The sequence below is a fragment of the Dioscorea cayenensis genome, chromosome 14 (genome assembly GCF_009730915.1).
Source record: "Dioscorea cayenensis subsp. rotundata cultivar TDr96_F1 chromosome 14, TDr96_F1_v2_PseudoChromosome.rev07_lg8_w22 25.fasta, whole genome shotgun sequence".
Lineage (NCBI taxonomy): Eukaryota > Viridiplantae > Streptophyta > Magnoliopsida > Dioscoreales > Dioscoreaceae > Dioscorea > Dioscorea cayenensis.
This window is the reverse complement of record NC_052484.1, coordinates 19,782,074-19,795,725: the sequence shown is the minus strand read 5'-3', so window position 1 is coordinate 19,795,725 and position 13,652 is coordinate 19,782,074. Positions and strand designations below refer to the sequence as shown.

The 13,652-nt window shown below is 30.0% G+C and overlaps 1 protein-coding gene across 1 annotated transcript; it reads right to left on the bottom strand.

Annotated features, from left to right (window-relative positions):
- Nucleotides 1-11,263: 11,263 nt before the first annotated feature.
- On the bottom strand, nt 11,264-13,601 carry LOC120276444. The gene is made up of 5 exons (XM_039283188.1): nt 13,532-13,601; nt 13,367-13,468; nt 12,291-12,656; nt 12,145-12,210; nt 11,264-11,294 (listed from the first exon to the last, which is right to left on the bottom strand). The coding sequence occupies exons 2-4, from the start codon at nt 13,430-13,432 to the stop codon at nt 12,184-12,186; spliced, it is 459 nt and encodes a 152-aa protein (XP_039139122.1). The 5' UTR covers nt 13,433-13,468; nt 13,532-13,601; the 3' UTR covers nt 11,264-11,294; nt 12,145-12,183.
- Nucleotides 13,602-13,652: the final 51 nt, after the last annotated feature.

The window sequence follows — 13,652 nt, the reverse complement described above, 5'->3', positions numbered from 1 at the left end:
TCTATTTATGATTAAAACCTTATAATATCTTAACCATTGAATTATCCACCTTTTTAATGTTAAATTTTTGTAAATTTGAACATGCTCTTGTTACCTTTTGAAACAAGTGCACTTTTTTTTTACTTCCCTAATATCTTAACTCATTTTCATTTCTTATACTTTTTTTCTTGTACACTACGCACAAAATTAGGTTATAACAAATGGAACATTAGTAAATAAATAAATAAAAGAGAGAGGGGGATAAATATTTAGTTATAACAAATATAAGATTAAAAAAAGAGAGAAAATATTAAAAGAAAAAAAAAAGAAGAAACACTTTAATATAAGAAGAAAAGCAGAAGAACATTTAAAAAAAAGCAAAAAAATAAAAGAGTATGTAAAAAAATTAAAAATAATAATAATAACAATAAAGGAAAGGAAAAAAGAAGGAAGAAAGGATAAAGGTAATTTTTGTATTGTTAAAAAATTGATAAAATATCTACCTAGATTGTGGATATATTGATCTAAATGTATAAATTTGCATGTTAACAAAAATATCAGAGAGACTTGTAAACTATTTTAATTTTATTTTTTTAATGTGAACAAATTACGAACCTTTAACTTCTATGTTGGAAGAGAATCCAGCCCTCGATTTTTTATTTAAAAAATAAATAATCATTACTCTATTATTGTGGGAGTGGAAATTATGAAGGCCCTTGAAGTCATTATTTCTAATTTATATCTTTTTTTGACTTAGTTATATTGGTGGTGGACACCGTATCGTATACATCAAGGTCGAAGATTGACAGAGACTATAAATTAAAAAGTCTTTTGCTCATTTGGGAGAATGAAGTTGATGTGTGATAAAAGGTTGGCATCCATTGAACTTGTCATAAATTTCATTGTCCCTGTACAACTTGAGGCTGAAAGGGTCAAAATTAAATCACATTAAAACTTTAAAAAATAAGCTATAATAGCATATTAAATAAAATACTTGAATTAGATAGTTAAAAAAATAAAACCCCTTTCAGCTTCCTATATTTTTATTACAGACTTTAAAAACAATAGCTATAATTATATATTTCATTTAATTTTGAACTTTGACACGTTTAAAGTTAATTATGCATGCATGATAATTAATGAAAAAGTATTACAATGCAAAATAACCATCTTATGAGATATTTGTGCATGAGAAAAAACAATGTCATCAAGAGTCAAGATCAAATTTTCTTTTTCTTTCTAATATGGTTTTCTGGTTCTGAGCTGTTTGGAATACGGCATGAAAGACAAAGAAATCGTAGTGATTCATTTATTTTTTTAATACTTAATATATATACTGTTTGGAATACGGCATGAAAGACAAAGAAATCGTAGTGATTCATTTATTTTTTAATACTTAATATATATATATATATATATATAAAGGCAAATTCAACTTTTCCTCTAACATTGTTATTTTATCGATTGTTTATTTTGTTTTATATGAGAATATAGAGTCGACACACCATCACATCTTGAATTTATTTTAACATGAATTCCAACAGAAAATTCTAACATGAATTCCAACAGAAAATTGTTAGATAAAATAAAATTATGGAGGCTAGTTACAGTGTAATACTCATTTTTTAAATATATGGCAAATATATATGGCCAAAAGATTCATAACCTAGTGATATTGATCCCATTAAAATAACGTTAGTGGTAACGAGTCTCCAATTATAAATACAGGCTTACAATTCGTACATCAAAACATTGGGTGAAACCGTAGATGTTGGATGTTTAATTCTTTGCCTATGCACAAACCCTTAACAATGCTTACTACGTTTATGAAATTAAGAATCATGATATTCATGATTCATTGGTTTTTATGATTATATAAGTAATTATATTAAACTAACACAAAAATTATTATAACAGTTTACATAAAATAAAAAAATTTCAATATTTACCCCTCTACAATAAAATAGTGATAATTTATTTCTCTCTTAAATGAGTGGTCGAGAGTTCAGCTCCTTCTCATAGGCAAGTGTTACAACTTATTCAACATTATAAATTAAAAAAAAATTAATAACATGTTAAATAGGAAAATATTATTTTTTATTGACTATTTAAATCATTAGAAACTAAAATCTATTTGAATAAAAAAAATCATATGGGAGTTTTTTTTTTACCATTCCTGCACATCTCCTAGTATCTTCTTTTTGACCTTTCTACATTTTTCCTAATAAACAAAAAGCTAATTTTCATGCTTCCGTTTTATGAAATAAAACAAATGAATTAAAACTTTCATAAAAAAGAGTTTAAATTCAAAAGAGACCATTTTTTTTTCCCTAAGGACAAGAGCATCAAAAAGACATATAAATATAGTGATGCACTAATTACAGTAATTTGATGATCCTCTGAGATTTATTATGTGGGACGAGTAACCACACGAGATAATTAAGGTATGTCACATGCATCTAAAATGATATATTAATGACCAAAACCTCATAATGGTAAATCTCCTTATCTTATAATTCTAAAGGGGTGAAAAATATCAGAATCTCTATAAAAAATGGGTAAATAATATTAATACAATATTTCTACAGTATTATGACATAAGAGATTCAACCTTACATTACTCACCCACCATGGTGATTTCTAGAAAGCCACTACTACGGCATTATTATATTGAAATATCAATCAGTTTAAATACCGAAAGTTCTTTTAACGAGGAGAAATTTGCTTCCTCAAAATTTTTACATGCAATACCAAACATAATTTTTGTTTAGTATAAATAAAAACTTACAATAATTCACACACAAAAACATATGTATTGAAATATCAATCAATTTAAATACCAAAAAAAAAAAAATTTGTGGGATAAGAAAATATGGTTAAAGATTTCTTTATTTAAATAATACCAACTGTTAATGATTAATTAACATTAATAATTTTTTAAAAACCAATTATCAAATATATTTATTCAAATAATTAAATTATTATGAAACTGTTGTAAAAGTGCTCTTAACGAGTACATTTTAATTTCATAGAAATCTGTTTATTGAAACATAGAATTTTTTTAAATACAACAACAAACATATTGCTAATGTATTATAAATATATTACAATATAAAACATGCAATCTCATGCCCAACTCACCTCCTCCGCGGCATTGTTCATCCTTTTCAAACAAAGTACACATGTGCATATATATAGAAAAGAACCCTGATTTGTTAAATTTAATTGATTAGCCAAATAAATAAATAAATAATTTTGATTAATGAAGATGCTTTTGTTTTCATCGGAAAATGAGGAAATGGAAAACGAGTTGGGAGTCATTTGATGATATCACCAACCAAACCTGTTTTCACAATGTTGAGCGTGACTCATGCCTTAAAATGGCGTGCCAAATATAAAAGCCACAAAAACAAAAGGTAATCTCCTTTGAATGATCACCATGCACCAAGCTATATATCTAATACTTAATTAATCTCTTGTGATGTCGGTAAGCATGGTTAAAGTTGACATTTTCTTATTTTCTATTTGGAATGACGTATCCTATTGTCTCAACTCTATTTAAATAAAAATTAAATCAAGTCTACCACTTACCAAAATCAATAAATAAATAAATAAGATTACAAATCATATTTTCAATTATACAAATTTTAGTTATGTTATCATCGATGTAAGTCAAACAAGCTTTATCAGAAAACCCTCTTTTTTTTTCTTAAAATTTATCTATCTAAATAAAGGTTGAACTCTACCTTTCCTTTCCCTTACTTTCCCTCCCCTTCCCTCCCTTTATTTCTCTTTACTTCTATTTTTGAATCCAAAAACTATGTAAGAGACTTAAATCATTTAAGAAGTAGTTTTAAATTTAAATATTTATATAATATATATATATACTGGAATAATCTATTATTTTATAACTCTCAGTATCTTATTCCGATTAGATCTAGAGTTTGTGGTTCTTATAAAAATTAATTATTAAAAAAATTAAAAAATAAAGTTTTAGAAGCTTCTCTTTGTGTGTGTGTGTATATATATCTAGTTTAACAAAAAATCATATTAATTTAACACCTACAATTACTATCTCTATTTAAATGAAATCGATATTGTTTTAATTTTGGAAGGCTAGTTCATAAGTTTCGGATTTTAATTTCCTTGAATTTATTTGTTCAAAAAATTTAGTAGTGGTATTTACGCATGTTGGCACTTATAAAAAAAATAGAAAGGTTTGTGAAGTGGTTGATTAAACCTAGTGCTTAATATATTATTATCATTCAATGATCTTCTTGTCAATGCCAGCTCAACACTTATCAATGACTGAGGAAATCAATGAATCTCATTCCCAATAAGTGGGAACAATGGCATGCAATGATACACCATGTGCTTGATTCTTATTGGCTTTTTGATTGATAAACATCATCCACAACTTATTGCTTAATGAATCAGCTTTTAATTGATTAAATTTTTTTTTTAGAAAATGAGCAAATTTTGTTATGAGCGTACACGAAGGATAAGTCATGTGAAAAGCTTGTGCATATATAAAGTTAATATCTTAACACATGTGATACATTTCACTTGAACTAAAATTTGAACCAGCTTCTTCAATAAAGACAAGAACATTTTAAATCAAAGATCTTTCAATTCATAAATATCAAGATATTTTTCATGTAATGAATTTATGAGTTATATCAATTGTATTTGCATCAAATCGCTCTCATTATTGTGAGTGGGCTAAAAGAGACAAATAAAAAAGACTCTTGACTTAAATATGGTTTTTATTATTAATAGAAATTGATTAATTTTATTGTTTATGTGTCACTGACATAGATTTCACAAAAAAAAATTAATATAAAAATACTTATGTATTGGAAAAAAAAATTAATTTCATAAATTTAAAGTTGATAAAAGATAATTTCATTAACACTTTAGGTTTTTTTTTTAATTTCTCTTATTTTGGCACATTTATTTCTTTTAATTTTTTTTTCCTTTTAACTAGATGTTGATGTATTTGCTTGTTCTAGTGATTATTTTATTTTGTAAAAAGGCTAATTTGGATTTATTAAAATACAATATACGTGTACATGAAGAACCTAGCTAGGAGCCAAACAACAAATCTACATAAGAGATTAACATGACAAACATAAGGCATGGGATGGTTTCATAAAGATGAACATGCCACAAGTCATGCCTTCATAGGAACAATCATTTTGAAATATATTAATATTTAAAAAAAATGACAAACAAATAACAAAAAAAACTTTTTAATATATTCATTTTAATCACAAATTTATTTCCTTCAATAGACATCCCATAATATATGTATGGATGATACTCTTGAGGCACCATATTTTTAATTTTTAAAGCTTATCTCTTGAAAGATATGTTTTTTTTAAAGGAATAGCTCGTAGAGCTGATTTTATTGATATAGGGGAAAAATTACAAAGAGTTCAACATTACAAATAGGATCCAAAGCAAAAACAAATTACAAACACCCAGAAAAACCACACTAAAGCATACAAATACAACAAACAAAACTAAAACACAAAGCCCGCGCTGCGAAAAGCCATCATAATCCAATGAGGCAGCTCACGTCCCTGGAAAAACAGAGAAATCATATGCAAATTTATCGCCAAAGAGGCAAGCTTAAAGGCAGGGGAAGCCCAAGCCTTAGGGATGAGATGCATGCGAGGCCACTCCGCAGTCTGAAGGATGAGATTGATGCTATTAATCCAAGGCTGAAGGCTGCAATCAGATGTAAAATTCATTGAGATTGTCTTGCTAGATGTTGATCCTGTGATGAAGAAGTGTTTGATTATTAAGCCAGTGTCCACTGAAGCTTGAAAAGCAAGGTTGATCGCCAGCAGGTCCGCTTCCACTTCACTCTTTGCATATATTGGACAAGCACCTGCTAACAAAACACAGTAATTAGATGAGACAAAGAAAAAACTAGCACCCCCTACCTCCGACGCCGCATTCCAATAGCTGGCAATGAATAGGAAACCCATCTCTAAAAGAGAAATGTTGAGTATCAAACAAAATCCTGACTTATCAGCATGAGTACAGGAGAAATCCTTTGCATGTGCAAAGGCCCGAGAGACAATGACCAAACTGGTGGCAAAGGAGCCCTTGAAAATTTTATCACATCTATTCTTCCACAAAAACCAAGCTGTAGAAGCAATGACTGCCTTAGCAAAGGATGAGGTCAAAGCACAGGTGAGCCACTCACCAGAACAAAAACCACCAGAAAAAGAGATTGGAATGTTGAGCTTAGAACTGACATGGCACCAAACATCTCGAGCCATATTACATGAACATAAAAGATGCTCAATTGATTCATACTCAAGATTACACATGACACATAAGTTCCTGGGCCCCAGATTAATGGAATAAAGATAATCAGAAGTGCTAACTCTTCCCTTTAAAGTTAGCCACAGAAAGTGTTTGACCCGTGGAGCCACATTTAAATCCCAAAGCTTTTTCCAACCCAACCAACTCTCAACCCAGCAGGGAGAGCTATTAAGAAGCTGATATACAGTAGCCGAGATACTACAATGCACAGATTTAAGAGACCAAACCTAGTGATTATTACCAGTAACATCAAGGATACCCAGTTTTGGAATAAAACAATCCAACCAATCTCCAAATAACAGGACAAGTTTATGAAAATCCCAAGCTCCATTGTTACAAAAGTCAGAGACACCTAATGAATCCAGATTCAAATTAACATTAAAGTAAGTAGGATAAAGCGAGAGAGGAATCTCTGAGCACCAGGGATGATTTAAGAAAGAGGTCTCAACAGGGTTGACAGAATTAATTCTCAAGTTAGGGCTAATTTTGATTGCTGTATAACAGAGACCCCTAAAAAACCATGAGCATCCAAAGGGGATGGAATCCCTCTAAAAATTAACTGATCCATACTTAAGATACAAAATATCAACCCAGAGATAATTATCACAATTGAGATATTTGAACACATTTTTGGCCATAAGAGAATGCTTAGCAAGAGCAAGATTTCTGATTGCAAGACCCCCCTCAGTCTTGGGAATAGTAAGATCATTCCAAGCAACAACATGGATGCCCTTTCCATTGCTACAACTAATTGTCAAACATCAAAAACTCAAAATTATAAACATGAAAAATAAGCCAAATATCATTTCTAGATAAACATCAAAAACCACAAATCCATATTATATTTATTTTAACCATAAATTTATCATCTCACTCCAATCGAATCATTGTTCTTGCCCAATAATTAGTTTGTTTTTTTTAAAGAAATTATATTTAATCTTGATCTTTTTCGAATTAGAATTATAAAATTTATTTCAATGGATAAACCAATGACACAAAGAGCCATGCTGACACATAGAGGCATGTGTACTTATCTAAATAGATAGTGTCTGGCTTGTAAATATTGGATTAAACTTATCTTGTTCTGACGTGTTAAAATGACTAGATTGTTGAATGATAAGAAATAACAAAGGAAATAATTTCAAAACTAAAAATAGATTAAAGGTTTTAAACCACACTATGTAATTTTTTAATATTATTAATTTTAATATATAATATATCCATTGTATAAATAAATTACTATAATTGAAAAAGCTAGTCTAGTCTTCATGCAACTTCAAAAAAAAATTGCAAAGGCTATAGGGGTTTTAATTAAAGCTAAACTCCCTTCATTAGTTAAGTAAATCAAAAGATACGAGGCTTTGGACGTTATTAATCCATAGCCTGCCTTCAGGCATGGAACAAAGGCTATAGTTGACGATAAATAATTTCAAAACCATTTTTTATATTAGAAGAAAGATAACTCTATTTCTTACTATGTGAGAGGTTAAAGGATCAACTCTCTTTTCCAATATTGGTTAAAATGCATAACTTGTCCACCTTATAAATACATATATAATTTTAAATTAATTTTATTTATTTTAATTTTAACCAAAGGGTTCATAACCCAATAATATTGATCCCATTATATAAAATTATTTATTGGTGTGAGAATTTAAGAGTCTAGTTTAAATCCCATTGGATATAATGGTGCTATCAGATTCATAGTTGTTGATACCAGCTCAAATCATGTGTCGATACACATGCAAATTGAACGATCACATTTATGACCCATGTGCATGCCCCCTAACTGCATATACGTTAGCCGCATTTTTTTTTTAAAAAAAAATAATCCTGCAGAACCTTTTCTTAGTATAGGAATCTGGGGAGAGATGTATTTTAAAGGAATGAGTATTGAATTATTAACTTGGGTTTGCTTTGGAAAAATTGAAATATATATCAAACGCCTATATTAAAATTATTTTATCTTATATTTTATTTTCATTCATTTACGAGTCAAGCAATTTTGTTATGAAAATAATATTAATTAATGATCTTGAGATTTTTAGAATATACTCTTTTTTTTTTGTTGAGAAATGCGACAAGCACCAGAACCGAGGGACATGCACGTGTGGGGAGCAAAGCTCAATGCCAACCCACGTGCCCTCACCTTACGTAGGTTATGAGGTTCGATCTCAGCTCTTCTCCGAAACGAATACTTTACGCAAGGAACCCAATACCAATTGACCCAAAAGCGGTTGGTAATATACCTCATTTTGATATTTTTTTTATATGTTTGTTTGTTACAAAAATAATATAAAAATTTACTGTATGGAAAAACAAATCGTTAATTAACAAAGCTAAATAAAACTAAATATGTGATGGGTGATGCTGTTCACTCTATCTCATAGTTATGGCTTCATATAGTTAGCATCTATCTCCAGTGAATGCAATTGTTTGACAAACTCCATGAGGTTATTGGAGGTGTGTACGAAACAAGGGTGGAAGAAAGCAAACTAGTCAACTGTGCTATTGATTCCCTAGTAGTAGTAGGTTTGGTGATGCGCATGAGATGATTGTAGGATAAATCATTCATCCAAGATGGTGTTGGAATTAAGGGTGTTAAGTGTTTTGGCTTTAGTAGAGGTGGTCTAAAATGTTGATTGGCCCATACCAATTGTTGATTGGCCCATGCCAATTATGTTCTTCATCAACATGGAAGGGCAAGGATGTCATTTCTCCTTCTTTGTCATGACTTGGTGGTAGGTGAAGAGAGTTAGTGGGGGAATATTTTATTATTTAGGGGTAGGTGCCACCTACCCCATCATTGTGAGCTCTTGGATCAAAATGATCCTAGCCCTTGGTTTGTTTGGTGAAGGGCTATATAAACCCCCATGACATTTGTTAAGACAAACAAGTGAGAGTGAGGAAGTTAGAGAGAGAGAGAAGAAGGGTGAGAAGTGTGAAAAAATAGTTTAAGAGTTAGTCTATTCTCCTAGTATAAGAGAGGATACTGGTTTTCTCCTTATTATTAGAGAGTTTGTAGCTCCTGAAATTTTCCTACTTAGTAAATTTCTTCTATCTTTGCCCGTGGTTTTTACCCTAATTATTTAGGGGTTTTCCACGTAATATCTTTGTGTCTTTTATTTTTCAGCATTATTCTTATTTATTTTGCTACGGTACTGCTATATTCAATCCTACATTTCACAACATAAAAAGGTTAAGGCTTTATTTGATTGTTAGTATTGACTCTTTCAACCTAATTCATTTTTCATTTGAGGTGATAAATATTCAAAAAAATAAAGGACCATGTTATCAATTTTAATTATAATTATGAAAAATTGGAGTATGCAATAATTAAAAATGTGCTTATTCCACTCAAATCAGATGTTGCAAAAAATTACTTTTGGCTAGGAGCTTCCAAGTTTCCCCAAATTTATTTGTCAAAGTTATTCATCCAAGAGACCATAGATAGCTCACTAGTGGAATTGAGATAGCAAGATAGGCCAAATATATGAGTGAGATGATTATATATTCTAGATGTGAATGGGTAATTATGGTAGAAATGGTTGATGGTTTCATCCGCTACATGGTAGAGTACATATATACTTGTTAGAAACCTATAATATATTATAGCCTTGGTTTACTAAATTGAATAGAATTAAGATCTTATTGTCCCAGAATGGCTAAATGAAGAAATTAGTTTACAGGAATAAGGTTTTTACCATATAGTCTAACTTGCAGGACACATGACACCGCTATCATTGATGAAGTGATATGTAGAATGATTTCATATAAGAGATCCCATTATATTAGTACAACGTTTTGGATTCATGTGGGTTGATTGGAAGGCTTTAGATTCTCCAAAGAGATTTGGCAGCCTAAGGTTGGTGGAGAGGTTGGCTTGAAAGTCACAAATAGAGGTCATAAGATGCGGCCATAGAAGATGAAGATCAGGCCAAATGTCTTGAGGTGTTCTGCCATCAAGTCATAGATTGTGCCATAATGAAATAATTAGTCCATACTTAATGGCTTGTAAAATACCTAACCAAAAGGTTGATAAGTAGTTTAAAATCCTAGACTAAAAGAACTTCTGAGATTCACTACACCAAAAAGGTGTTTTTGAGGCGGTTTCAAAGCCCTATAGAGGCGGTTATAACCGCCTCTATAGGTATAGATGTTGTTTTTTACCCGCCTCTAAACCGCCTCGTATCGAGCCATTCTATACTTTAGAGCCGGTTTCTATCAACCGTTGGGGTAAGTTTTATTTAGGGAAGCGGTTTTTTTAATAAGAAGAGTAGAGGCGGTTATAACCGCCTCTATAACTACTAAGTTTTTCATTACCCTTCAATAGTTTTTAGAGGCGGTTATAACTGCACTCAATAGCTACTAAGTTTTTCATTACCCTTCAATAGTTTTTAGAGGCGGTTATAACCGCCTCTATAACTACTAAGTTTTTCAATGTTCTTTAATAGCTTTAGAGGCGGTTATAATCACCTCTAAAAATTATAAATTGTAGAGGCGGCTATAACCGCCTCTATATCTACTAATTTTTCATTAATTCTGAATAGTTTTAGAGGTGGTTATAACCACCTCTAAAAATTATAAGTGGAAGAGGCGGTTATAACCGCCTCTATAGCTATTAATTTCTTCCATGTTTATACTTTTAGAGGTGGTTATAACCACCTCTAAATTTGTTATTGAATTCAATTTTAATTTTTTTCCTATTAATAATAAATAAATTTGTTGAACCTGTAAATCAAAAACATAAATTTTTCATTACATTCAAAAATACCCTAAATTCAATTTCATTGACCTTTATTGACATGTTATGAGTTAAAGTGTAATGTTTTTTGAGTAATAACAAAATGTAAGAGGTTTACACTATTTATGTACTTTCATTACAAAATATTTTTTGAGTTAATTACACAAAGTAAAAAGCTTCATGTATCTTCATCTTCAACTCTCTTGATCTTTAAACATGAATTCTCCAAAATCTGCAAAAACATTAAAAAAAAATCCAATCTTATTCAATCAAAATCCAATCTTGTATTTAGAATGACCAAATAAAGCCTACACACAATACACTAATTTTAAAAAACCTAATTGTAAATTTGATATTTTCAAAAGCAGAAAAATAAAAATTGGCAAGCAAAGAAACAAACAATCTAATGATGTCAATCAATGCACTTATTGAACCCACAAATGGTTAAGATAAATAAAAGATATTACACTGATGTTTAACCAAAATGATTAGTTGAACTAGAATACAAAACATTGAATATACAACGTCGGTGACTAATACAATTTATGCTAGTTCCATTTGCCACATTGTTTAGGAGACTTTTAGTAAGAACCACAAGGTAACATAATTGAACATGTTAAATGAGGGATTGGTAATCAGAACTATAGAAATCTAAAATCAAGTGACAATTAAGGAAAAAACCTGATAGGTTAAACAAAGTAAATAGAATTTCAAAATGGAATGTGTTATAAATCATTTGACCACATGATATATCCTAATCATTGAATGATGGCATAATGATATAATGTTTCTATTTATCATAGCTAGTCATGTGACCATATGGAAATTATTTAATAATATGCTCTTTGATTATGAACCTTTTTCTGTTGTTATCATAATTGATAGGGTGTATACAAATAATTATTTAAGAATTGAAAAATCATAACATTAGAAACATGATAAACCAGTGATCACTTCAAGAATTGCAAGAAATAGTATCTCTTATTACATGAAAGATAAGCATCATAAACCATATCGACCATATGATGAAAAATTGTAAATTTTTGAGAAAAAACTCTACTCGAAGGTAATATTCAACAAACCTCTTGAGCCACATGATGTTTAGATTTTGTCCAGTGATATCAGTCAACAGATGCAACATCTTCAACCTATGGACATTATTACAAAAAGATGTTTTAATTTATTATGTAAGAATGAAAAGTAATAAAAAGTAAGACAAATAATTTACTTCCTCGGCGGGTGCTTTAGACATCCTATCATTTAAACTTCGTTCAGCCATAAAGCCTCCAAATAACTCCTTCATATCAGCCAAATCTGAGCTTAGCTTCTCATATTTATCCTTCATCTCAGCCAATTCTAATTTAACATTCTCCAACTCCGCTTTATGATTGTTGTCAGTAGTTGAAGCACTTGTGCTAGTGAATTTCGATATGACACTAAAATACCTACTTGGAGTAGGGCCTAATCCCAAACCACGCACCCTACCATTATGTTCAGCTCCATAAATCTTTTGAAATACCATTTCATTGATTTCATTTTGTTCAAAATTTGCACTTGAGCTTGTGTAACTAACTTGGAGATCATGTGCTGCTTCCTGTAAGTTCAACTAAATATTATTCAAAATAGAAAAATAGAACAATATCATCAACTGAAATGTTGAGAAAATAAAATAGAAATGATACATTTAAGTCTGCATAATGAAATATGGAATGGAAGCATGGGCAAATGTAAAAATAAATAAAATTATTGATAGAATAAACATAGAAAACCCAAAAAGCACATTGTTAATTTGCAATGATTGGACATATCATTTCGGAAACATGACCATTAACACGGAAAATTATAAAAATTAGGCATCTCATCTTTTTAGAACATATTAAAAAGTCAAGCTATTCTTTTTATTTTTCAAATGGAGAAGGAGAAAGCTTTAAGGGGTTAAGATAAAAATTTTATGGCAAATGACAAACCTCCATATCCCATCAATCATATCTTTTTTTTCCAATGCAAATGCAATACTGGAATTGATCTACTTCAACATCAAGTGTACGTTATATACCATCAAGATTTTGGGCTTCATTGAGTCATGCCAAACTTTGGGGGCTTTTCACACAAACATCACATACATTTATAATATATCTCTCAATCATGTAGGTTGTATTTGATCTCATTCTTTGTCAGTAAAAATAAATAAATAATTAATTAAAATGTATCCAGCTTTTTTTTTCACAAGAAAGAAACATCATACAAGGCATTAACATGGAAATAAAGAAAACAATCTTTCTTATAAATAGATCACTCACTTACCAATTTCTTTCTAAATTCTTCATTTACATAGCTACCATCTTTCTTTTTATGAGTTGCATCCCACATTGTAAGACGATCCGGCTCTTTCCCAGTTTCATTTTCCTATTAAACAATCAAAAGTTTAATCATTTCATTCTAACATTAATTATAAAAGAAATCACTTACTATTTCTTTCCTAATTCGTGCAAAACTTTTACGACCACATGTATGTGCATTGTTTTGTTTTTTTGCATTTCTTTTATTTATTTCAGCAAGTTCCTACACAATAAAACCATATTCCAATTAT

Excerpts from the sequence above, each read along its gene's own strand:
- LOC120276444 (XM_039283188.1), bottom strand. The coding sequence starts at position 13,432 with ATGTGGGATGCAACTCATAAAAAGAAAGATGGTAGCTATGTAAATGAA. Across the intron at positions 12,657-13,366 it reads AAGAATTTAGAAAGAAATTG|GAAGCAGCACATGATCTCCA; the intron begins GTAAGTGAGTGA and ends TTGAACTTACAG. Across the intron at positions 12,211-12,290 it reads CTAAAGCACCCGCCGAGGAA|GTTGAAGATGTTGCATCTGT; the intron begins GTAAATTATTTG and ends TAATGTCCATAG.